This window comes from Phascolarctos cinereus, unplaced genomic scaffold (genome assembly GCF_003287225.1).
Source record: "Phascolarctos cinereus isolate Bilbo 61053 unplaced genomic scaffold, phaCin_HiC Scaffold_5;HRSCAF=322, whole genome shotgun sequence".
NCBI classification, from domain to species: Eukaryota; Metazoa; Chordata; class Mammalia; order Diprotodontia; family Phascolarctidae; genus Phascolarctos; species Phascolarctos cinereus.
The window spans coordinates 160,657,529-160,685,500 of NW_027555958.1; the positions used below are offsets into that span (position 1 = coordinate 160,657,529).

General features: G+C 33.7%; 1 protein-coding gene across 1 annotated transcript in view; it reads right to left on the reverse strand.

Moving 5' to 3' along the window:
* Positions 1 to 27,972, reverse strand: part of GRIK2 (glutamate ionotropic receptor kainate type subunit 2) — a 798,700-nt gene that overhangs the window by 39,150 nt on the left and 731,578 nt on the right. The window contains exon 15 of the mRNA XM_020998276.2: positions 9,146 to 9,371. Coding sequence (XP_020853935.1) covers positions 9,146 to 9,371 — 226 coding nt within the window. The remainder of the gene's footprint in view (positions 1 to 9,145; positions 9,372 to 27,972) is intronic.

Below are 27,972 nucleotides of genomic sequence, written 5' to 3' on the forward strand. Positions count from 1 at the left end.
CAAAGAGAGAATAACATGTATATTTAGTTGAGTAGAGAAATCTACCTCACCCAATAGAGAAACAGGAAGGAAAAGGGGAAAGAAAGGTATAACTAGAGAAATGCAGGGAAATACACAGTGTAACTGTGAATGTGAATGGGATGAATTACTCATAAAATGAGTGGATAGCAGAGCAGAGTAAAAACCAGAATCCTGCAATATATTGTTTACAAGAAACATTTTAAATACGCACACATACAGAGAGAGAGAGAGACAGAGACAGAGAGAGAGAAAGAGAGAGAGTAAAGGCAAAAAGTTGTAGCACGATATATTATGCTTCAGCTAAAGTAAAAAAAAAAAGCAAAGGTAGCAATTCTGATCTCAGACAAAGCAAAAGCAAAAATAGATCTAATTAAAAGAGATAAGGAAGGAAACAGCATCTTACTGAAAGGTACCAAAAACAATGAAATAATATCAATACTAAATATATATACTCCAAGTGGTATAACATCCAAATTCTTAAAGGAGAATTTAAGTGAGTTACAGGAAGAAATAGACAGCAAAACTGTACTAGTGGAGGACCTCACCTCCCCCTCTCAGAACTAGATAAATCTAACCACAAAATAAACAAGAAATATGTTAAGGAGGTGAACAGAATTTTAGAAAAATTAGACATAGTAGACCTCTGGAGAAAACTCAGTGGGGATAGAAAGGAATATAACTTTTTTCTCAGTGGTACATCGCACCTACACAAAAACTGATCATATATTAAGGCATAAAAATCTCACATTCCAATGTAGAAAGGCAGAAATATTAAATGCATCCTTTCCAGATCATGATATAATAAAAATTACATGTAATAAAGGGCCATAGGAAAAAAAAGACTAAAAAACAACTGGAAACTAAACAATGTAGTCTTAAATAATGAGTGGGTCAAACAACAAACCATAGAAACAATCAATAATTTCATCAAAGAAAATGATAATAATGAGACAGCACATGAATAAAATAAAGATCAGATCAATAAATTGGGCATATAACTAAAAAAGCTAGAAAATGAACAAAATTAAAATCCCCAATTATATACCAAATTAGAAATTCTGAAAATCAAAGAAGAGATTAATAAAATTAAAAGAAAATTATTGAACTAATTTATAAAATTAAGAACTAGTTTTATGGAAAAAAAACAATAAAATAGATTAACTTTTGGTTAATTTCAGTTAAAAAAAAAAAAGAAAGAAGACAACCAAATTACCAGTATCAAAAATGAAAAGTGTAAATCTACCACCAATGAAGAAGAAATTAAAGCCATAATTAGAAGCTATTTTGCCCAACTGTATGCCAATAAATCTAACAATCTAAGTGAAATAGATGAATATTTACAAAAGTACAAATTGCCCAGATTAACAGAGGAGGAAATGGAATACTTAAATAACTCCATTTTACAAAAAAGAAATTGAACAAGCCATCAATGAACTTCCTAAGGAAAAATCTCCAGGGCCAGATGGATTCACAAGTGAATTCTACCAAAAATTCAAAGAACAATTGATTCTAATAATCTATAAACTATTTGGGAAAATAGGTAAAGAAGGAGTTCTACCAAATTTCTTTTATGACAAAATATGGTTCTGATACCTAAACCAGGGAGAGCCAAAACAGAGAAAGAAAATTATAGACTAATTCCTCTAATGAATATTGATGCAAAAATTTTAAAGAAAACATTAGCAAAGAGATTACAGCAATTAATCACAAGAATAATACACTATGACTAGGTGGGATTTATAACAGGACAGGCAGGGATAGTTTCATATTAGGAAAACTACTAGCATAACTGACCATTATCAATAACAAAACCAACAGAAATCATATGATCATCTCAATAGATACAGAAAAAACTTTTGATAAAATACCATTCCCATTCCTATTAAAAACACTAGAGAATGTAGGAATAAAAGGAGTTTCCTTAAAATAAGAAGTAGCATCTATCTAAAGCAATCAGCAAGCATTATATGTAATGAAGATGAGCTAGAAGCCTTCTTAATAAGATGGGGGGAGTGAAACAGGATGTCCATTATCACCACTGTTATTCAATATTGTACAAAAAGTGTTAGCTTTAGTGATAAGAGAAGAAAAAGAAATGGAAGGAATTAGACTAGACAGCGAGGAAACAAAACTGTCACTTTTTGCAGATGATATGATGGTATACTTAGAGAATCTTAAAGAATCAACTAAAACACTATTTGAAATAATTAACAACTTTAGCAAAGTTTCAGGATATAAAATAAACTCACATAAATCATCAGCATTTCTATATAATATTAACAAAGCCCAGCAAGAAGAGATAGAAAGAGAAATTCCATTAAAATACTAGACAATATAAAATATAAGATATTTGGGAGTCTACCCACGAGACAAACCCAAGAATTATATGAATACAATGACAAAACACTTTTCACACTAATAAAGTCAAATTTAAACAATAGTAAAAAGATCAATTGCCTGTGTGTAGGCCAAGCTAATATAATAAAATTGGCAATTTTTCCTAAATTATTCCATGCCATACCAATCAAAAATTATTTTATAGAGCTAGAAAAATTAATAACAAAATTCATCTGGAAGAACAAAAGGTCAAGAATATCAAAGGGATTAATAAAAAAAAATGCAGAAGGTAGCCTAGCTGTACCATATTTAAAACTATATTATAAATCAGCAATCATTAAAACTACTTGGTACTGTAAGAAATAGAATGGTGGATTGGTGGAGTAGATTAGGTACAAAAGACACAGTAGTAAATTATTAAAGCAATCTACTCTGATAAATCCAAAGACACCCGCTTCTAAGATTTGACAAAATCTGCTAGAAAAACTGGAAAATAGTATGGCAGAAACTTGGTATAGACCAACATCTCACACCCTATACTCAGATAAAGTCTAAATGTCTATATGATTTAGACATAAATGGTGATACCATAAGCAAATTAGGAGAGAAAGGAATAGTTCACCTGTCAGATTCATGGAGAAGGGAAGAATTTATGACAAAACAAGAAATAGAAAACATTATCAAATTTGAAATAATTCCAATTGCATTAAATTAAAAAAGGTTTTGGACAAACAAAACTAGAACAACCAAGATCAGAAGGAAAGCAAAAAGATGGGAAACAATTTTTACAGCAAGAGTTTCTGATAAAAGTCTCATTTCTCAAATATATAAACAACTGAGTTAAATTTATAAGAATACAAGCTATTCCTCAACTGATAAATGGTCAAAGGATATGAACAGTGAGTTTTCAAATGAAGAAATTAAAGGTATCTATAATCATATGAAAAAATGCTCTAAATCACTATTAATCAGAGAAATGCAAATCAAAACAACTCTGAGTTACTGCCATACACCTATCAGATTGGCTAACATGACAGAAAAGAAAAAATAATAAATTTTGGAGAATATGTTGGAAAACTGGGACACTAACGCATTGTTGGTGGAGTTCTGAACTGATCCAGCCATTCTGGAGAGCAATGTGGAACTATATCCAAAGGACAATCAAACTGTGTATACTCTTTGATCCATCAATATCACTACTAGGTCTGTATTCCAAAGAGATTATAAAAAAGAGAAAAGCACCCACATGTACAAAAATATTCATAGTAGCTCTTTTTATGCTGGCAAAAATTGGAAATTGGGGTGATGCCAATCAGGTGAGAAATGGCCTAACAAGTTGCGGTATATGAATGTAGTGGAATATTACTGTGTTATAAGAAATAAGCAGGTGAATTTCAGAAAAATCTGGAAAGACTTACACGAACTGAGGCTGAGTGAAGTGAGCAGAACCAGGAGAACATTGTACACAGAAACAGAAACATTGTGTGATGATCAACTGTGATTGATTTAGCTCTTCTCAGCAATACAATGATCCAAGACAATTCCAAAATACACATGATGGAAAATGCTATCTACATCCAGAGAAAGAATTATGGAGCCTGAATGTAGATTGAAGCATACTATTTTCACTTTTGGGGTTTTCTGTGTCTTTTCTCTTTTGTTCTGTTTCTTCTTTCACAACATGACTAATGTGGAAATATGTTTCTATGATTGCACATATATAACCTATATCAGGTTGCTTGCTCTCTTGGGAAGGGGAGATGGAAGGTAGGGGAGAGAAAAAATTTGAAATTCCAAATCTTATAAAAAATGAATGTTGGGGGAAAAAAATATTTTATGGGTAATATTTACCTCATTTTTCAGCCCTTATTTTACTCCTTGAATTTTTCCCATGAAAGGAAAGAAGAGTAAAACTACACTAAACCAGAACAAAATAGCAGCCACCAGGCTGGATGTATTTTCCCATGCTGTGGCTTTCCTGCCAGCACATGGCCTGCTGGGCCTTCCTGCCCTACTACACAAAGTGGTACATATAATCAACGTTGGAGATGGAGAGAATAAATAGGCTTTTAACACTGGCAATCAGAAAGAGGGGAAGAAATGTTGCAGAAAATATCATTAGGTAGCAATGTTCTCTTTTCTGATAAAATAGATTATTGCCTATGGTGAAGCAAAGAAAAAGCACTTCAATGGATTCTACTTTTTAAATACTCCTTAATGAAAACTGCTGTGAATTGCCATTCTCCCCTCTCCAACCTGACATTTTTTCTATCCTTCTTTCCAAATGTAAGGTAATGCAAAGTTCAGTTAACTCATTACAAGTCAGAACACATACGTCTTTGACAAACTACCAACATAGCGAATGTGTCTTATTTTTAAAAGGTGGGAAAAGATCCTTATAGGCTTTAAACTCTAGAAGGAATTTAATATTGCCCAAACATAATTAAACTAGCTGATGTTTACCCAACATTTACCTTTATGGTGTTTGTTGCTGATTACTCCACTAAGGTATTTTGGTGTAAACAGAACCTCCCTAATTAAATAGCTTGCCTCTGACACATTCAGTTTTCCAGCACCACAGCAATGAGACACACTCCCATTGATGAATTGTGATGACACATACGCTAAATGAATCACACAGGAGAAATTACACTACATAAATAAACGGTGGCAGCTAAAGTACAATTTGACTTTACTAATAAGCCAATGGATAAGGATAAAAAGTGAACAAGTTTGTTGATTTTGATGGCAGTATATTTTTATTTTTCTTTCCAAAACAGTCATCATATTTTCAAGAAGCCTTCTCTTCTTAGCCCTACAGACACACAATGTGCTTCAGTAGAAAGAACACTGAGTTTCAAGACAGAGGATTTGAATTAGACTCTCAGCTCCTCTACATCCTATCTGTGTCACCTTGGATAAGTCATTTCTATCTGGGCCTCAGTTTCTTTATTTGTAAAATTGGGTAGGGGAGTATAATCAATAATTTCTAAAATTTCTTCTAGCTCTAGATCTATGAACCTAAGACTTCACAACATGGACATTACACCAAAGCAGAGTTCCTCTCTTTTCCCACATTGGCAAAGTCTGAGAGTTTTATTCCAACCTATTCAGAAGTGGCATTTGTGGGATCAATCTTCCAGGAACTTGTTCCCACCTTGCCATCATCCAGACCTTCACCAAATTAATCTTTGATGAGGGAGAGGAGGATGTGATACTAGGATATGTTCTGTCATGACTTACAATCTTTATTTGGTAAATTTTAGATAGATGATTTGGGAAATATTTTAATATAATTTTACTATGTCACCATTTAAGAAAGATGTGGATTTCAAACCTCCCTGCTTCCCTATACTTGGAAAAATCATTGTGGTAAAGCAGGAATGGTACTGCATTTAAAACAAGTGGAGCTGGTTTTAAACCCTAGCACTGTCACTTAATACTTGAATGGCATTGGGCAAATCACTCTGTCAGCCTTAGTTTTTACATCTCTAAAATTAGGACATCAGATTAAGAAACATCTAATTTCCTTCCCAGTTTTAAATATGTTGTCCTATAGTTTTTAAAAGAAAAGATACAGATGATTGAATTTACTGAGTATAATTGGGTGGAGTATGCTGACAGAATATTTGGCAAGTATAGATTATTCTGTTTGCCTAAAATTGTTGGGTTTTTTTTTTGGAGGGGGTGGAATGGGGAATCAAGTGTCTCATCTTCAACTACTATAGAACTGCATGGTATTGTGCTTATTAATGGCACAGCCAAATATAAATAATTCATGAAGTCATATTTCTAGCAGAAGTATGAAACAGCAGATCATAAATTATTGCCTGAAACCTTTTTCTCTGCAGTGAAGTCTTTAATTTAAGGGAGTGGAGTGTGAAATACCTTTTTTCGAGATCACACTTCTTTGATGAAATTTTATGAATACAAACTGCTTTCAAAATGTGCCTACTCCAAATAATATTTTAATTGTGTTCTATGTTATGACTGAGTATAAAAATTTATTCATTCAAAGTCTTGGCTTTATGTTTATAACTTAAATTTGAGGAAAATAATTACATTGGAATGGAAGAGTAAAAAAAAAATCTCAAAATCCATCTCATTGTGCAAATGACCAAGATAGTGATACCTTTGCATTCAAATTATCCTGTCAAAATATATTCCCTTTTAAATTTATGTTGAAAACAGAAAAGTAATAGATACATAAAATATATTCCTTCCTGGAATAAAAATCAATGTACTGGGCATGTATTTGTTGTTAAGATGAAGAAGAAAATGTCATTATGATACACATCGTGGCTCAAAGAGCTTTTGGTACTGAAAGTATATAGGAATGAAATGAAAACAATCATCCAGAAATAATACCAGGTGAAAGCCTCAGGATTTTATTTTGATCTTTTGAATTTATATGAGTATATGCTGATCTCTTCTATTAAAGTCCCAGGAGGCTCAACCAGCAGGCTTTGAGCTCCACTCACATACAAGATCAGATTTACAATAGTAAACAGGCTACTTTTTCAAGTTCATTAGTTAAAATAAAATACAACCATGAAACTTAAATATAAACAATTCTCTCTAGAAGCAAAGAGCCAAAAGGTATATTTCTCAAAGTTATTTCATGTTTGTTTATGAATCTGAAGTTGCTAAAATCTTGTCAAATATTGTAATAAAACTCATAATTATATAATGCCTTCAGGTTTGCAGTGTTTTCTTCATGAACTGCGTAAGATAATAAATGAAACTACTAATATACCCATTTTGCAGAAGTCATAATTTGTCTTATATATATATATATATATAACTAATAATTATATAAGTAATAAATACCTAAGGTAAGTATCTGAACCTAGGTCTGGATTCCCAAGTTCTGTTTTACAAGACCATGCTATATTACTTTATCATCATGAGAGACGCTGCTTTCGGCAAGATGTTGCTTTCTCTAAATAGGTACCAAGAATTGCCCAGGTTCAAAAACCTTTACCTTACAATTTACTTTAAGATCTTGCCTGTCAACCCAAGTATATTTTCAGAATTAGGTTACAGGAAGTTTTCAATTTATAGAATAGAGTGACTATTGAAAAATGCATATATGCAAAGTTAAGCTTTATAGAGTGTTACTTTCCCAACCACAAGTATCATAAATATATCTCAATGGAAAATATTCTCCAGTAGTCTAAGCAGAAACCTTTTCTGTGTGTGTGTGTGTGTGTGTGTGTGTGTGTGTGTGTGTGCGTGTGTGTGTATGAAAAAGGGAGTTTATATGGGACATGCTCATACTGTAGTATTCCAACTACAATATGACCACTCAGAGTTAGATCCTTAGCACCAAATAGTAACATATCTTTTAAAAGGGATTGGAGTGGGGAAGGGGGCAACAGGGGTGCTTCATTTGAGGATAGTTCCAGGAATTGCTGATTTCTTTTTACCAAGACTTGCCATAAGTATTGGTACTAGTGTTTGCACAAATCTTTGAAGTGTGTGACCTTAAGGATTTAGGAAATGTATAATCTTAAGGATTTAGGAACAACCAAGTAGTTCCAAACTCTCAAGGTCTGAAACAGGTAACATTCTTACAGGTTTTACTCAAAATGAGAAATGTCTATAGTATACTCTTGTTTTATCTGAAGAACTAGCAATGGACTCACATTTTTGAGGTATAAAATGCATATTACTCTCAGCTAAGCAAAGGTCAACATAAGCAATTTCTTATTTAAATCAAATTTACCCTGTATATATCTATTTATTGATTGATCTTGATATGGCAGTCCATTTGCTTCTTCTCTCTTTGGGTATATGGTGCACATCTACTAAGATTTAGACCCCAAGATCTTCCCACGGCTTTCAGCAAAGCAGGATTAGACTGTGACCATTTTCTTTTTAAAGTATCATTCCCTTTTTATAATTTAAGGAAACTTGCTCTAGCTCTAAATCTCCAACAAAACAAACATTATTAGCCTCTTCCATCTCTAGCTTTACTTAACCAGTTTTCAAGACTTTGACTCTAAGTAAAGTTAAATTTTATGGTGTTGGATTTTTTCCAATAGAAATTTATGGATAGAAATATCCCTGGAGACCATCTAGACCTCTTCTTTTTATGGATAAGAAAGCTAAGCTTCAAAGAAATAAAGTGATTTGCTCACATAAGAAGGAAGGAAAGAAAAAGGAATAAAGGAAGGTAGACCTTATTAAATACTTACTATGTCCTGGGCACCGTACTAAGTACTTTAAAAAACATCATTACATATGATCCTCACAACAACTCTGGGAAGGTGGTTCTAATATTGAAACAAAATGAGGTTTTGTGACTTGCCCAGGCTCATAAAACTACTAGGTGTCTAAGGCTGGATTTGAACTCTGGTCTTCCTGACTCCAAGCCTAGTGCTCTATTCACTATATTACCTAGTTACCTCAGCTAGTTTGTACTGGAACTGGAACAAGATCATAAGTCTCCCAACTCAATATTCTTAAATTTACTCTATACATAGTAAATGGTAGATAAAATTATTTTAAAATGGGCTGGTTGTTAAGAAGGAAGTAGGCAATAAGAATATACTATATTTATGTGCATATTTACCACTTGTATAACGATTCATTCTCCATTTCCACATAATCATTCAAATTTAAACATGCAAATGTTGCCCTGTTTCTAATCACTCCAAGAGCAAAGCACACTGCTGAGGTCAAACAGAAAATCCTTAATGCCATATGGAATCATAATTTTTTCCATCCTCTTGCTGCAACTAAGATTAATGAACAAAGTACAAATAGCTGACATGCAACCTACCCATGGGAGTGCCAACGCCATAACCTTTGGAGTCTATAAGGCCTCCAATCTGTGTCAGGTTACAGTTCCGCTGTGTGACAAACTCAATGGTTGTTGACTCCATTAGGAAGGCATAATCAGAGGTGAGTACACGCTGGATACCTTCTTCATTACTTTTGACAAGCACTGACTGCCTCCTGCTACTCATAAAGGCCCACATTTTGTCATAAGTGGAGATTTTTGATTTCTGCAACAAAAAAAGAAGAAAAGACTTTTTTTCTAATAATATACAAGATTAAAAGTCCCAGTTCATACTTGATATATGAACGTTGTAACTGGAATTGCTATGAATATAACTTCATTACATATTTATGTTTAAATATATATGTACGTATCAGATATGTATATATATATATACATATAGTATGAGCAGATATCATTATATGTAACCTTTTATAAGCTATTCTTATCAATGTATCATTTTCTTCCCCAAAATTCTATGGTCTAATAAACTTTATATGATATAGTCTGCCATTATTGCTTAGAAGGTAGCAATGGTAAACTGGGAAATACAAAACAAAATTAGTAGAGTGATATGTACATGTACCCCTTAGGCAAAACTTCACCTGTTATTCTTAACTTTCACTTTCTGGTTTCTTTAAATTTGGGAGAGAAAATGGACCCAGAGCAGCACTGTAGGACTTTCTTCAACAAAGCAACTGTCACTTTAAACTCCAAAGAGACATAGACTTCTATGTATATATGAAAGAGGCTAGGCAAGGGGTATTTGTTTCAAATAAGTGTGAATTTACATCACCACTGAGATATGTTCTACTAACTGTTAAGTGTATTTCCATTTGCCATGTGACAACAGGAAATTTTTCATTTGGGCTTTTAAATAACTACAACAGACAGCACAAATAAAGCAAAAGTATTTTTATAATTTATAGACAAAGCTCAAGGGTGCTTTATCAGGGTTTCACCGCTGAAGTGGAAGAAGGGGTTATCACCAGAGTGCGCTGATAAAACATGCATTTGAAAAGATTAATTCATATCTACCCACTGAAGGCGGATTTGATAATTATTATCCTTGACAACATGTCATAGCCATATAACAAAAAAAATCACAAAAAAACCCACAACAGACCTGTATTAATAGGAATGATGATATTGTATTCAAAAGTGCAAACCTTTATTTCCTCTCCATGAAATTATATGCAATATGCTGGTAAGTTAGATATACTTTCATTTTTTGAAAATTTCTTTTCTTTCATAAATATGAAATTGCCATTATATTCACTAAAAGGAGGAAAATGGTGCTAAACAGGTTGTTGTGATGATAGTATAAAAATTTATGATGTAGTATCTGATCAAAAAAATTACATACATAGACGATACTTCTAAAACAAAAGAAATAATGTAAATATATCCTCCAAAGAAGCACCAAAACACATAGAAACATAAGGGCTCATAGTCTGAAAGAAGGCAATGAAAGCATCTACACTGAGATGACTAGAATGACAGATGTTAGCCGACGTGCAGCCATGACAGCTTCCTCTAGAAAAGAAACAAAGTCTTACATATGGAAAAAAAATTAAAGTAAATGACTCAGGATATGATGGAATTTAGAACTAAATCATTAAAACAATTAATGAGAAATGGTCTATATTTATTTATCTACCTGAGTAAGCGGAATATTTATAGAGACAAAAGCAAAGAATAACTTCATTTTCAAGGCTAAAATATAACTGGATTATTTTTCATGCTTCTAGAAAAGTCAAGGATGATAGAACGAAATCTTAGTAGAATGAAGAGACAGAGATACAGGTTGAGAACAGCAATAGAAGGCTTTAGTTGTATTTCATCCACATTGAGGAGGATTTGGAATCAGATTCAAAACACTATCATAAGTGATTGAGATTTTATGTGTCCATTAAGGTTTGCTTTGTTTTAAATATAGTAACTTACCAGAATTGGTAAGTTGAAACCAGATCATCCAATAAAAAATGGTTTGATATTCAAAAGTGGTATTAGAGTATTATATATTTGCATAATTAACATTGTCATGGAAGGGGGAAATGTAATTTTTGTTACTTGCGTTCAGTACTAATAGCCAGAATAAACAAAGATTAAAAGTGGGTAGGACAAAGTATTACCTGAATTATATACATAACTGCCTCTAAACTCAGCTTCATTTTCGCTGTAAAAGTGTGGCCTTTCAGTAATCCTCCTTATATCTTGTAAGAGTCTGTTGTAGTTGTTGTTTTTACTTTTATGACCTGCTACATGTCAATACTGGTCATGATTACAGGCAAAAATACTAAGCAATAATCTATAAAAACAGGTATATTTGCTTCAAAGGTAAGATGGCTGGTATCAGTAGAATAAATGGATGGTACGATACTAAATTAGGGACAGAAGACAACACCATCATCAATGGAAAAATCAGATATGTTCCCAAAGAAATGGGATATAAAATGGTTATATAGAGAAAGAAAAACAATTTCTCTAAAAAAACGAGTGAGAAGACAAGATCTTCTATCTGTTCACTTGGGATTATGTCTATCCGTCAATGTAACATTTTATCCAAACCAACTTAATTTACTTTAAGTTCAATTCAAAGAAAAATACTATTGGCTGAATAAACTAGGTACCTAATACAGTAAGTACTTGCTAAGAAAAGAACCATTTAGGAGGTTATTTTGCAGCAATTTATATTCACAGAATTAACATATCAGTCCAAATACAACCATGGAAAATGACTATGGAGCCAGTACACATAAGAAAGTTAAAGAGAACTATCCATTCTATATGTCAAGGCATCAATATTCTTAAACTACAGCTAGATAATACCAAAGCACAGTGCAGTAGGAAAATCTTATAGATCATACCCAATTTTAAGAAATTTACCACAATTTTATGAAAAATATACCAAATCAGGTACACCATTATGTGGAAAGGTACATCAATTCTGGATCCACTAAAAAAAAAAAATAAAACTAGATGTTTTATTATCTCCTTTCATCATAAAAAAAATCTTTCCTGGATGTTGTTTATATATAATCCAAAGAATCTGTATGGGAACTCTCTCCACAGATGTAAATCACACAACTAATGTATGCCTAATCATCCATTGTGATTCTTGAATATATTCATAAATGGTGTCATTATGTAAATATCATAACTATTAGACCAAAGACAGAGTAAGCATCAGATTCTTCATTTTTCATTTGCTTGAGAAGGAAGTTGAATATGGGTTTAAGAAAACACACAGAATGTTCCTGACACTTTGTCATTACAATACCCAAAGGATACCTTTATCAAAGATATTTTATTTCAAATACAATTGAAAACCCATAAACATTAAGGGATGTTTGACACTAGTATCTTTTAAAATGTTATTCCTTTGAAAGAAATCAATATATAGGAGTATCTTTCTCTGCCTTATAAGATTTTAAATGCTATGTGCTGTGTTACTGCCCCTTCACTGGCAAAAGGGAAAGACTGAATTCATTTTCATACAAAATCACTGAATAGACATAAATAAATTAAATACAATAAATTCTTACAATAAAAATCTCACCTTCCTCAGATCTCCTTTAGCAATTACTATCTACACTAATTTAAGCACTTCGTCATATAGGGCCTTACTATATTATTCAATTATCCCATGTATGCCCCATTTTCCCAACAAGATTGCAAGCTCCTTGATGACAGAAATTTTTTTTATACTTCTGTACACTTCCCTCTAATTCTACCCCTCCCACACCCAATACCAAGTGATCTTACAATGATTCAGAATTGTTATGTCAAGACCTTTTCTCCACTTTCTGCAGAAGCATAAATTTGTAGATCCTCCTAAGTACACTTAGTTGGCAAGTTTTCTCAAAGATTTTCCATGAAAAGTAGTAGGGGAGTCAAATACCTTCAGATCAAAAAGAGATCAAATGAGAGTAAAATGATCTGCGTATATCTCTTCTACTCTTTATTACATACAGGAGAATTAGAGAAAAGTGGGAACATGCAGCTTGACACAGTGGAAGAAGCTCTAGTCTGGAATCAAAGGATTTTAGGTTCATATCCCACCTCTTTTGGTTACTACCTATATGATTTTGAGGAAGTCACAACCTCCTTTGATCTCAGTTTTGTCTTCTGCAAAATGAGAGGATTGAACAAGATGGCTCTTCCACATCTAGATCCCTAGAGCCATGAAACACCTTCTTTCTTACAAATGGGGTTGTACTGTGAGGAAGAAATTATGCCACAGAGCAGATATAGCACCTGGATACTTAACACAGATTATGCTTTCTCCAACTTTGGTCCATATAGAAAGCTCCATGGGGACACAGATGAGGAGATGAATGAAGTATATAGGTCATGACAAATTCCCCTAACAAAGTAAAACTCAAAACTAGAATTCAAGGATCTGTGATTTTGTCAGTTTGTGATATTCCCTCAGCTATCACAGATCATAACCGCACCACAATTTAGACATAATATTTTAAGAGTTGTTGTGTCCAAAGGGTTCACACTGCAGCTGGGATGGACCTTTCCAAAGTTTGGTAGGCAGGTCCTTGGACAACAGACATACAGTAGGTCACAGATCCTTAGTTTTGAAGCTTGGTAGGACTCTCATGAATCCTGGATCACTACAATAACAGCACTAAAGTAAAACTTCAATGGAAACTGTATAAATTCCCATTACCGAATGGCTGCTACATGCTGACTGAACAAAGTCCTACTTATTTGCATGCTCTAATGTATGCTAAATATATATGTACAGTATGTGTGTATGTATAAAGACAGTTGTGATTATCTTTTCAAACATTTCAAGATTTTTTTTTAACTATGATGATTATTTGGCCTGATTGCTAGAATTTTTCTCACCCAGATCCCACAAAGTATATTAGAGGTGCTAGAGAAGCAATGTGGAATCAGAAGACCTAGGTTTAAATCTAAACGTGTTACTTTGTTGGTGTTGATCAGTAGTTTTTCAATTGTGCCCAACTCTTTGTGACCTCATTTGGGGTTTTGTTGGCAAAAATACTGGAGTGATTTGCCATTTCCTTCTCTAGCTAGTTCATTTACAGATGAGGAAATTGAGACAAACAGGGTTAAGTGACTTGCCCAGGGTCACACAGCTAGTAAGCATATGAAGCTGGATTTGAATTTAGGAAGTCTTCTTGACCCCAGGCCTAGTTCCATCCACTGCACAGCCTAGCTGCCCTGAGCTAGTTACTTACTGCCTATGCAAATGGAGGAAAAGTAAATTAAGCCTCTCTAAGTCACAGCTTCTTCATTTGCAAAGTAAAAGAGTAGAACTGGTCTTTAAGATCTAGTTTAGCTCTAGATCCTATAATTCCTCTCAGCATAAACAGATATTTTATTCAGGGCTGTGAAGTCATACTTTCATTTTAAAACCCTGCAGGTAGGTATAGAGGCACAAAGAAAGGACAGTTCAGGGTTTACTATATCATAGTCACTATTTGGCCCTGAAGATAGAGTTAGGAAGACAAGTTCAAGTCCAGACCTGTTTAACACTAGGCAAATTACTTAACTTCTGTTTGCCTCAATTTCTTCATCTATAAAATGAGGCCAATGTTAGCAACCCTAACTCCCAAAGTTTTGTATGGATAAAATGAGATATTTGTAAAGCATTTTGCAAACATTAAAGCATGATATAAATGTTAGCTATTATTATTATTATTATTATTATTATTATTATTATTATTATTATTATTTTGTTATTAAAGAATATGGAGATCTTGAAAATTACCTGGTATAATACCATCATTATACAAATAACAGATAAAGTAACATGTTCAAGATGACATAGAGGAATAATATGGTCTAAAACTGGGTATCAATTACCTATCAAGTGCTCTTTCCATAATGACACATTGATTCTATCGTCCTTTTTTTCCCTCAACTGTTTCTCTATTTCCCCACATGCTGGAAGAAAGATGCATTTATATAAAATGAAAAAAAGTATTTAAAACTTATCTAGAAATCATCAATTAAGTGACTCTGAAACTGAACTTGAAATTGACATAAAGATAATGCTTAGTATGAAGCCCAAAAGAAAAATTTGGGATTAATATTTTTAGCCAATAATGGATATTCAAGTGGACAGAATTCTTGGACACTAAGAAATAAGCTCTGTTTTTTTTAAAACATACAAAAGTCTCTAGAGTAAAAGAGGATAATTTCTTTAGGTCTCTCCTTGACTGAATAAACTACTTAGCCTCAAAGATTTTCCTATTCTCTCATTCCAGGCTTATCTAAAGCACCTGCTGATCTGTAATTGGATTTTCTAAGTAGAGCTACAAGCCAGGAAGCAGAAGCCCTACGCAAAGAATCAGTTAGTCCTAAGGCATAGTACACCTCCCACTGTAAATTAATAAACCCAAACACTATCTTACAATACAATCTCCTGTGAGTATGGAGAGCCTGAACCAGTTCACCTGGGAATAGGAACTCCTACCTACAGTCTTTTGCTTTCTGATATTTTATGTCTTCTTTCAATAATAACAATACCATTGACCAAAAATAAAAGTCCAAAATACCTAGTCACCCTTCTGTTAAGTTTAAGTTTTTTAAGTTTTTTGTTAAGTTGATTTAAATACACATGGTACCACCCCATAAATTCTCCTGCCTCCAAGTTCTCATTGTGAAATGAATATTCACCAAGGAAGTAAAAAATATAAAAATAATAATAAACTGCTAACATTTATACTGCACTTTAGAAATTATAAATTCTTTTCAAAATACTATCTTATTTGACTCTCACAAGCCTTTGAGGCAGATACTAATATCATGCCCATTTGACAGATGAGGAAACTGAGACTAAGAGAAGTTAAGTAATTTGCCCAGGGTCATACAGTTAGTAAATTTCTGAGGCAGATTTTAAGGTCAAATCCAACTGTATTCACTGAGTCACAGAGCTGCCTTCCTAAATTAGATGATCAATATATAAAAATACTACTCTATTTCTTAATCTGGACACTGAGGATACATTGGGTTCTTACAAGCTATGCCAGCTTAGCACCAAGTTTTCACAGGTCTACCAAGCTGAAAAGGCTTTCACTTTGGTTTTGGCAAGACCTTAAGCACATATTCTCTGAGGATTCACAAAGCTAAGGGTAGAGAGGCTCACCACCAGAAGACAGGCAAAGATATCACTTGTATGTGTGTTGGGGGGGAGGGTTCTATAAAAATGTTATAATAATTCTATCAAAAAACCCAATGTTTTCTAGACTATCTTTTTTGCCACACAGGATAGCACAGCAGCTTCCCTTTAATTCTCCTTTCCTCCTCATTCATTTCTGTTCCCCCAACTTTCTTATTTCATATAACTGATATTCCTTTGACTCAGGATGTTGATGTCTGGGAAAATTTACTTCATCAGATTGCTGAGCCTGGTAAACTCTCATGTAAACCAGCTGACTGAATTTCTGCTGCATCAGCATCAAACCAATCAAAACCATTCATATAGAACTCTCTCCTTTGTAATGGCAGTTTTCATGGCCCATAGAGCAGAAATAAAGAAAGGTAGGAAAGGTGTTGCTGTCAAGAAGAGTTACAAGCAATAAGAAATGCAGCACATGGAAAATGATTTTTTTCTCATGTGACAGATATGCTTACCTTCCTTTGTTTCAGGAAACATAATTCAACTTAAATATTTAAAAGTCTTTAAAAGAACAGCTAATAAATGGATATGGTATTAACCTGCTAACCCAACAGAACTTTACGTTAATTTTTTTAACATGGAAATGAGTTGAGACTTTGTACCCTTCAATTCACTAAAGCATTTAAGCAAAATTCCTTATCTTTTAAATGATATTTCTTTTTTTGGTGAGGGAGAGGAAGAGGACTTAGAAGAACAATGCAATTATGTATAGGGTATTAGAACTGAATGCAGGCCTTGAGGTCACATTTTGCCTTTGTGGGATAACCTTTGGGAAAGCAATTTACAAACTTTAAAGTATCATATAAATATGATGATGATGATGATGATGATGATGATGATGATGATGGAAAGTTATTTAAACTCTCTAAGACTCACTTTCCTCCCCCATAAAGTGGGGATAAAAGTGTCTTTTATACCGACCTTAGCATTGTTATGAGGCTTAAGTGAAACTGTTAACATACATACATACATGCATATATATATATATATATATATATATATATATATTTGTAACATATATGCACATATTTATATACCTATTATGTATTCTATAAAGCATTTTGTAAACTTTAAACATTATATAAATAGAAGTTATTATATCTTATTGTTTTCATCTTTTTGATGTAGTCCAGATAAAGATAGTCCTGAGGGAAGTCACTATCCTGCAGTTAACTTTTAATATTCAATGCCCTATGGAATACATTGTTGTTCAGTCATTCAGTCATGTCTGACTGTTCGTGGCTATAGGGTTTTCTTGGCAAAGATACTGGAGTGGTTTGCCATTTCCTTCTCCAGTGAATTAAAGCAAACACAGGTTAAAAACTATCCACTGAGTCACCAAGCTTCCTCCATGGAATACACAGATGACCAAAATAACTGACTGCTGTAGTTGAACAAAGTGATTTGGATAAAACCCCTGTAGAATAACTGACGGCATCACTGGCACAACTTCAGTAGCAAACAGAACGATAAAGATGATATCCCTCTCATTCTCCTCCTACTCAGTTTTGATATTCTCTATTAGGACTACACTTTGAAAACTTTTTGTCCCATCTAGTTTGGTTGCTGTTGTTGTTCAGTCATTTTTCAATGGTGTCCAATTCTTTCTGACCCCATAACAGGTATTCTTGGCAAGAATACTGGAATCACCATTTCCTTCTCTAGCTAGATGAGCGACTAAGGCAAACAGGGTTCAGTGACTTGCCCAAGGTCACACAGCTAGTAAGTGTCTGAAGTCAGATTTGAACCCACAAACACAAGTCTTCCTGAATCTATGCCCTGTGTGCTATCCACTATACCAGCTTGCTTCCCCTATCTAGTTTGCTGATAATGAATATTTCATGTGGTGACTGACATCTATTAAAATGTTATTCTTAAGTTTTTAATTGATAAATGACACATTCACATCATCATGGTTGACAGTTTAGTCTGTGAAAAAATGGTTACCCTTCTATGGTTTCTGGTGATAATTCCCTGACACTGAATTGCCATCATAATTCCCTTTCATTTCTACAAATTCTTATTACAGACACTTGTTTCATGTTTGTCATCATATTATTAGATAATCCAATGGCATTGGCTATTATCAACTTTTGCTATTTTCCTTGACCTTTTTTAAATAGAGACCTCAGGATGATGTGCCTGGGGATTCATTATGTGAGAATACTTTCCAAAATTCTTATGGTCCATTTCATGCTTCCAAAAATGTACACTAAGTGGTATTGTGTACGTATGCATTTGCTCCATTCCATTTTGATTTCAGGATGTCAGTAATTACAGCCATTAAGACAAACTCTTTAATATAGTTGCGCTTGATGTGTCACACCTAAAGAGACCAAGATACTCACATATATTACCTGCATATCGAATGGTTCAAAGAAATTCTAACTTTGCTTGTTGTAGAGTAAGAATTCTACACTGTTTAATTCTAACTGACATTTTGATAACACTAGAGAAAAATTCCATGAGGAAGGTGCTGTTATATGTACATATATAGGTATATATGTGTATATATACATATATACATTCATATACCTTAATGGCATCCATATTCACATGACTAAATGATGTTTTGATTCAATTTCTTCTTTGATAGCCATATGTAGTTCTATTTAGGGAAAATTATCATTATGAGATTAAACTATCTCCCTGAAAAATGCCATATTTCATACCAATTGTTTGAGATGTTATTTGATATACTTTTAAATTGCAAACAATTCTCCATTTGGACATAAAGTACTCTGGTTTTCTTTCTATGTTTGGGTTTATTTTATGTGATGGAGTACATGAATAATCCATGAGTACAGATTTAAGTCAAAAGCTTTGTAATTATTCACAAAAACATTTTAAATGTTATGGCAATTTAATTATTATGGCATTTTATGTTTAACTATTGCCAAATCAATAACAAGTTGCTCTTCACAACCGTGAAACTTTTGGAACATGCCATTTTTTTCTCATCATCAAAAATAATACTTTTCACATAATTATCCTCAGTTGTTTTTAGTGATACAATATGTGTAAACTTTGTTTAAAGCATACAAACATATATGAGTGTGCTGGAGACAGCTCATACCAGCTTGCTAGTTGTTAAATTTCAGTGGTATACCTCAGACATTAGCAAATGATAAAAATCAAGGCTTGATTTAGTGTTCTGTGGATTGTCTAAAATTAAGAAACTGATGAAAAATGCTAATAATGTAAATTAAACTTAAATGTATAGTACACTTTCTTCTGATATCCTGTTGTTAACATTTACTAGTAAACCTCTACAAACATGTAATTAACCAATACTTGAAAGTGTTCCTCTATTTTGTTGGAGTTCTCATATTTTGGAAATATGTGATGCCTTATCATAATACAGGTGGGATTAGACTTATGCCCAAGAGGATGTTGAAAAAATTACCACTGCAAAGTGGTTAATAATTGTAGATTGCATGTGGTTCTGACACTTTCTAGTTTTGTAGAGAAGCTAAAGTATCAGTTTTGTTCCTTGATATAATTGCTCCATCCTTCATTATGGAAAAGAAGCTTTCTGTTTTTTGTTTGATCCAACCTGTGTTTTTATTATATCAATATAAACTGAATAAAGTACAAGTCTCCAAGGATTCTCTCTTCTGATTTCCTTTTTTCTTAAGACTATCATAAAACACTTGTGATGGATGTTGATTTATTAATCTGTTCTTTGCACTGCTTTGATTCCTCATATCACTTTAACTTTCTGACTTCAGGTTTTAATAATTCATTAAAAGAATCAAGAATTTCATATATGTATATACATATATATGCTTATATAGTCATATACATATTCACAAACACATATCTATTTTTTTTAATTTTACATCTTTTTTATTCCTTTAATTGGGTAACATAGCAGTCAAATTTTCTCCAGAATGCACCATTTACATATTGATATAATCTTACTATATCTTTCCACAGATCTTTGATAACTCTCTCAAGATACTTTTCTCAGGGTGCTAATTGATACTTGTCCTTTAAGGGTATTCCTGAAAAGCTCCACCTTCCCTCTGTGGTTCTTATTGTGGCAACAAATGTAGCAGATTCTTCTGAGTCCAAGTCCAGTAATGTTTTTATACTACAGGAGAATGCATTTTTTAATGATGATTCTATCAGGTATGGTTTTTAAAGTCACTGTTGCAGTACAATATATCTGCTAAAAGGATTCATGTTATCAAACTAAAAAGGGGCTTTTCAGCATTCTAGTCTAAGTATGCCTATCTCCAATAAAAATAATCTGAGATGGTGGATGTCTGTTTTGTTATTACATATAATGTGTTGGGCTCACACTAAGTAAAAATTTTCAAAGGGTCTTCAACTTTTCCTTCTTCAGATTTAATAGCTCACCTATTCCATCTAATTGGGAGGAATTTAAGAGGGTTTTTGTTTTTGTTACTGCTTTATACTGGTCAGCAATATGTTTTCCATGTATTAGAGTCAAAGGTAGCATTGACAGAAAACAGCATGAAGCCCTTTCCTATTGTTGATGAGACCTATTTGCAGTTTTATGATATTATTTTATAGTACTGATGTATAAATAAAATAATTAAGTCTTCAGTCTATTTCATGCTTACTTAACAGACTACCCAATTTAGTGAACAGTGCCATAATCCAGCAGGTATATTCCACATTCTAGCAGGTACCATATTTGGTATTTCGGACTTGTTCTGATATATCTTGCTTTCTTGGTATCAGATACAAAAGAGCTCCACTGTCTTCTGTGTCAATGTAATCATTACAACTCTTTTTGGTAGAGCTAGCCTACAACTTACCTCACTTATTTCTTATATTCATAAGGGCACTTTAATCACACTGGTTGTGGTGCAATGTCCCACTAACCAGCATTTCAGCGTTCCTGCCAGGTTATCAGAGTTGCCATTGCAATCTCAGGGCAGACAGAATCCCTGTTGTATACGTCCTAGCTGCCATTTCCTGACTTTTCTATTGTCGCTCCCTTATGACATGGATAGTGGGTAGCTTTCAAAGATATTGTTTTTGTTGTTATTATCATATTGTAATTATTGTTTTCATTAGCCATCATTATTATAAGACTTTGGGAAACCTCATTACATATATTGTGGGGACCTAATGAAATCATATGTGTAAAGCACTCTGCAAACCTTAAAGCCCTATAAAATGCTATTTTTATTATTGTTGTTGTCATAAAGTAAGGATAGCACTTTTCACACTATAAGAGGTTTCTTCATTTTATTAAAATTATACAAATATAATTTCATTGGCTTTTAAAAGAATATCCTCTGAACAAGTTATTTTAGAGAGATGAATAAATTCATAACCCCTCCTCATTCTGTTTGCTCTTATACAAATTAGAATTTCAAAGTCAGCTTGAGGACACTCTAGTTTCTTTTATATTAAGAGCATCCCCACCTCCTAAAGTAGCAAGACAATAATTGTCATAATATTTGTATTATCTCTTCAGGATGGAGCTAAGATTTAAGCTTTAAAGATGATGGCCAGAAGGAAAGTTTATTTAGATCTGTTTAATGAAAATTTTCAAACATAAGTCTTATTTTAAACAGACCAGCCACACAACATCAGCAGCCACAAGAAAATTGTTCATGCAACATTTTGCAATATCACTGTTATATACAATACTGGAATTAATTCCATTGCTACTATGGTTGGAAAAAACTACCTCATTAGGCAGTTTCTAAGACTTAAATCACTATCACAATGAAATAGCCTAATCGAGACCTTAGCATAGATTTAAAAATAAATCTCAATAACCAGTTTCTCTACCCTCCCATCACAACTTAATGCACTGTATCTTCAGAAATAAACATTTCCATAATCCTTTATAATCCAAAAGACCTGAAGAAGTTAACTGAAATTCAAGTTGTATATCGCACCCAATAAAAAGGTCCAACACTGATCTCTGACCATTCTTCAGAGCTCTCAGAGAAAATTTGGTAGCAGGAAGGCAGTTCCTTACATTGTTTCTTTCCAATTCTTCTGCTAATGCTACCTCAAATATTTGCTGATAACCAGGCATAATAATATTTTTATCTCTTCATGAAAAGTTATTAAAATTATAAAACTTATTAAACTCTAATGTGTCATTTGTGTGAAGCCCACAATAGTAAGGGGAATTTGGCTCTGGTTTACATTTTAATTTTTTTTATTAGAGAAAATAAATTATCAACAATACTGCAACATATGTGCTAGGTAAGACCAGCTGAGCCCCTCTCTGGAATCATCTGACCTTGGGCACAGGAAATTAGAGTTAATTCAGGAAAACAGGACTGAAGCCATATGTGGTTCATAGAAAAGGTGGATCTGAGGCTAGGGAAGTGATCTGAGCAGCAGTCTGTTGTTAACAAACCTGTCAGCTCTTGGAATAACTCCGGCAGTTCTATCTCAAAGCCTCTGCAGTGTCCTAAACAAGTTATTTGAAGAGATGTCCAATGAAACAGAGAGTTGTTCTTCTCCATATTACAAGATAGGCAACAATTTTATAAACATTTAAGAACAGTTCCTTGTATTTGACTACTAAATGTAGTTGGGCTGAATTTTATCTTATTATTTAGAATTCCTCACAATGAAACAGAGAGTTGTTCTTCTCCATATTACAAGACAGGCAACAATTTTATAAACATTTAAGAACAGTTCCTGGTATTTGACTACTAAATGTAGTTGGGCTGAATTTTATCTTATTATTTAGAATTCCTCACAATTATTCCTATAGTCAGTAGACTGTTTTCTAGTGAGAGATCTTTAAATTTCCTTCACCGATAAACATTTATTAAGCACCTAAAATGTGCCAGATACTGTGTTAGACACTCAGCACAAAAATACAACAACAACAAAAAAATTAAAGTCCCTACCATCAAGGACTTACTTATTTATATCACATATTATTTTCCAAGCCTACAGTTTTCTGAAAATGCTATATGTGCGATATAACTAATTAGGATACAGCTGTGATATCATGGAAAAGAATTCTAAATCTGGAAGGAGTCATTTGGTTCAAATTCAAGCTAGTCCATATACTTCTACCACATGTGTGGCCTTAACTACATTATTTAAAGTCCCTGCACTTGTTTTCTTAACTTGAGAATTAGGATCATAGTATGGGTACTCCCTCAATCGTAAAACAGTTGCTTGCATCAAAAAAGGGGAAATATCAAAAGAACTTTGTAAAAGGTTGTGTTATTTAAATAAAAGGTAGGAGGCTACAATTTTCACATGACTAAAATCAGGAAATCTTTGTTCTACTGCCTAATACACGAAACCGTAGACAGATTTTCCTAGCCAGTTGCTATCATCTAACTTCATTTCTATATATATAGATAAAGATGTATAGATATAAATATGTGTGTGTAATGATATATTTTCTACCTACTATAAAAGATTCTTTTAGGCTCAGTGTGTGTGAAATTATTTTGAAAAAAAAAATAAGGAATTGGTATTATTACTAAAGCTTTGTATTAAATTGATATATGAAGGCTATGGTATAATTTTAGAATATCTCTGGTTTAAATTGCTCTATCACTTCTGTGCTAGCTGCTTCAGAGGCCCTAAATGACCTTTTAATCTTGATGGATTTGAAACTCAGGTCAATACCTCTCCATGATCCCAAGTTTTGAAACAAGAAGCCTATTTGAAAGCTTGAGGCCAGACTGAATACAGGTAAGGTAACAGACCTACCTCTAATAGTCTCACTCAATGAACTCATTCCATGGAATCTAGGCCAACTCAGAATCTCGTTCTATTATATCATCTGTGATACAGCTTTTATGTCCAGAGATTTGTAGTTCACTCCACTCATACCCCTCGTTATTGGTTTCCTAGATCACAGATCACACAAGCTATTTTCATTCTTTCATCTTTCTCTTAAAACACCCTGACCTCTTCTTGTAATCTTCCTTGATATCATGAATGAAAAATTCAATACTGACATGATAGAGAAGACTGAGTATGTCAGGATAGTATTCACCTCTTACCCAAACTGAGATATAACCTATTCTCATGTTTCCCAATAGTTTCTATTGAGAAATTCTACCTCATTAATGAGGGCTTTTCCTTCCACAATCTTTATCATTACCACTATCCCATTTTGTTTTTCTTTATCTTCAAACAAACTCACATCTCCCACCCTCCTTCTTCCAAAATTACACTGTTTCCAATTATTTATTTTGGAATTCAGAGTTAATGTCCTCAAATATGTAGTCTCTACCCTCTGATTTAAATTTATTAGACCAACTACATCCTTGACGTCCTTGCAATCTTGTATTAATTGTTCCCAATATACTGAAACTTTCTGTTAAGGTCACAAATGATCTTACCTATCTTTAATTTTAACTGTACTTTATGCGGGGTGCCAGAATACTTCAGCAGCTTTTATTTTGCAAACAACTTGTCATTTTAGAATCTAAATGAAATAAAAAGCCTACAATGTGTAGAACATCTACTTTGCTAGTCATAAAAACAATAGATCTAAAAATATTTCCATAAAATAGAAGTGAACCATAAACAGGGTGAAATATAAAAATTTTCATGAAAAAAGAAGAGAATATTTTTTAAAAAGAGAGAGAAAACTGGTGATTTTAGAAAAGACCTAGCAAAAAGCTTATTCTAAAGAAAAATGACAACCACAGGGCCTGAATAATAGTAACTGAGGTAACAAATTCATCTGAACTGAATAACTAGATGAAAATAATTGTTAGACTTAATTAACAACTGCCAACAAAAAAGCTGATATAGTATAAATCAGTTTAAAAAATATAAATCTACAATAGGAAAATATAAAATAAGTTCAGAATAGCCAAAGACATGTAATATACTAAAACAACAACAAAAGAAATCCTGGTAAGGATTCAGAACAAATATTTTGGAAAGCTGTAAATATACTGTGATATTGTGAAAGTACTGTGATTAAGAGAAGAGACCATTACAGACATAGTGCCAGATTTAAATATTAAAGTTCAGGTGGCTGAGATGGCCTAGCACCCAACAAGGCCTCCTTTGATGTTGGTAATGGCCTCGCTAACCAGTCCAGGATCAGAAAAAAAAAATTCATTAGGGATCCAAGATTGCTATAGCTATCTGAACCACAAAGAAATCTACTGCTGTATGTTTTGTTTTGTTTTTTAGTGAGGCAATCGGGGTTAAGTGACTTGCCCCTGGTCACACAGCTAGTACATGTCAAGTGTTTGGTCTGAGGCTGGATTTGAACTCAGGTCCTCCTGACTTCAGGGCCAGTGCTCTATCCACTGAGCCACCTAGCTGCCCCAAAATCTACTGCTGTATGAAAGGAATCATAGTAATGTTAGTAATTTTGGATTTTTTCCTTTTTTTTGCCTTTATTTGTATCAGATGAGATCAAATGTGATAATATTTGCAAAGCATTTAGCACAGTGTGGCACACAGTAGGTGCTATAAAAATGTTTTTTCCCCTTCCACTTCCCCCTTACATCCTCAGTGCTCATCACAGGGCTTGGAATATAATAAATATTTAATAAATGCTTGTTGACAAACTAAAAGCATACCACAACATCATCTTATTAAAATTATCAAAGCAATTAGCAATTAGAAAGCACTAGGCACTGACTTTCTAGAAACTTCCCAATATGGGTAGTACCAAACCACTCTAGTATCCTTGCCAAGAAAACTCCAAATGGAATCACAAATAGTTAGTTGTACATGACTGAAACGACTGAACAACACTTAATGTCTTCATCTTCTCACAACCAAGCACATTCTTGATGTTACCCCATTAAGCCTAGAGTTTAATGTTTTAGTTCTTATTCTACTAAAATGTCTTCACCTCTGGCAAACTAAATCTTACCTTTTCTTCAAGAACTGTTCCAACTCCAAAAATATCCTATCCTTTGCAACCTTGGCATTATCTTTCTCATCTGGCCTACTATGATATGTCTCCTATTTTTTCTCAGCCTTCTCCCATTCTGATCCATTCTCCACAGATGCTAAAGTACTATTCCTAAATTTTAAGCCTGATCATGTCAAACTGTCTCCTCCCATTAATAAACTTCAGTAGCTACTTATTTCTAGTTGTGAATATGTACACATACTCTGTATGTAATTACATACATAGTCTGTATGTAATTTAAAGCTCTTCATAAGCTCACTCCTTCCCATCTTTACAGTGTTCTGATACATGACTCCTCTCCACACTTGCTTACTTGTTGTTCTTCACCCAGTGCTCTATCTCTGTGCCTTTGCACTGACCATCTCCTCCTATGGCTGGAATGTTCTCTTTCCTCACCTCACCTCAGACTGTAAACTCACTGGCTAGCTTCAATTTTCAGCTTAAGTTCCACTTTTTGCAAGAGGTCATTCCAGTCCCCCAAGCTACTAGTGCCTTCCTTTAAGCTTATCTTATATCTACTTTGTGTGTATCTTGTATATGTTGTTGTTCAGTCATTTAAGTTGTATCTGATTTTGTGACCTCATTTGGGGTTTTCTTGGCAAAGATACAGGAGTGGTTTGGCAAGCCCTTCTCCAGTTTCTTTTACAAATGAGCAACTTAGGCAAACAAGGTCAAGTGAATTGCCCAGGGGTCACATAGCTAGTAAGCGTCTGAGGCCACATTTGAAATCAGGAAGAAGAGTCTTTCTGACTCCAGGCTAAGCATTCCATCCACTGAACCACTTGGCTTCCCTCTCATCTTGTATATACCTATACTTATATACCAGCTTTCTCATTAGAATGTGAGTTCCTTAAAGAAAGGGACTGTTTTTAGCTTTTGAAATTACTCAGTATGGTGTCTAACACAGAGTAAGGGCTTAATAAATACATTTTGTTTGATTGTTTCTTTCTGTGGACTCTCCCACTAAAGCAATCACCTCTCTTTCAAATATTGCTTCTATAATAAAAAATACACACTGTATCTTTTTTTTGGGGGGCTAGGCAATGGGGTTAAGTGACCTGCCCAAGGTCACACAGCTAGTATTATGTATTTGTATTATGTATTGTGTATTATGTAAGCATTTGAACTCAGGTTCTCCTGAATCCAGGGCCAGTGCTCTATCTACTGCACCACCCAGGAGACCCCCAAACTGTATCTTATAACCCTACTCTCTCTCCTCCCTGCTAGTTTGTTACGGACCCAAACAAAGAGCATGAATTAAGCATAAGCATTTTTCCAAGTTTTGATTCTGCTGGCTTTCCCACTGGTTTTTCCCCTATTTCCTACAAAAAAGGAGAACTCATTTTTGACATCAAATATTTTAAAGGTTTATCATTTGTGGCCCACAAAATGTTGATTTCAGATCACACACTCAGAAGCCATTCTTCCTAGCATACATAACAATTCTTCATTCTTGCACTATCCACAAACTCTCCAGAACCAGATTTTTGTCACAATACCCAATCTCAATACAACTTCTGAAAACCAATGCTCATGATTACTTTCACTCATGATATATGGAGTTATGAGTTTTATCCCAGCTCAGTCCATAGCTTTCAATCCTTCAACAACTCCATGGTTCATATGCCATAGATTACTAGGTTCTGACTTGCTAGACTTCCTGATGCAAGGAATAGTACACACAGTTCCTCCATGTTCTCCCAAACTAGCCTGTTCTTAAAAACTCACCATTAAGTTTGAAGTTTAATGTTTTGGTTCTTATTCTACTGAAATATCTTACTTTCTGGTAAA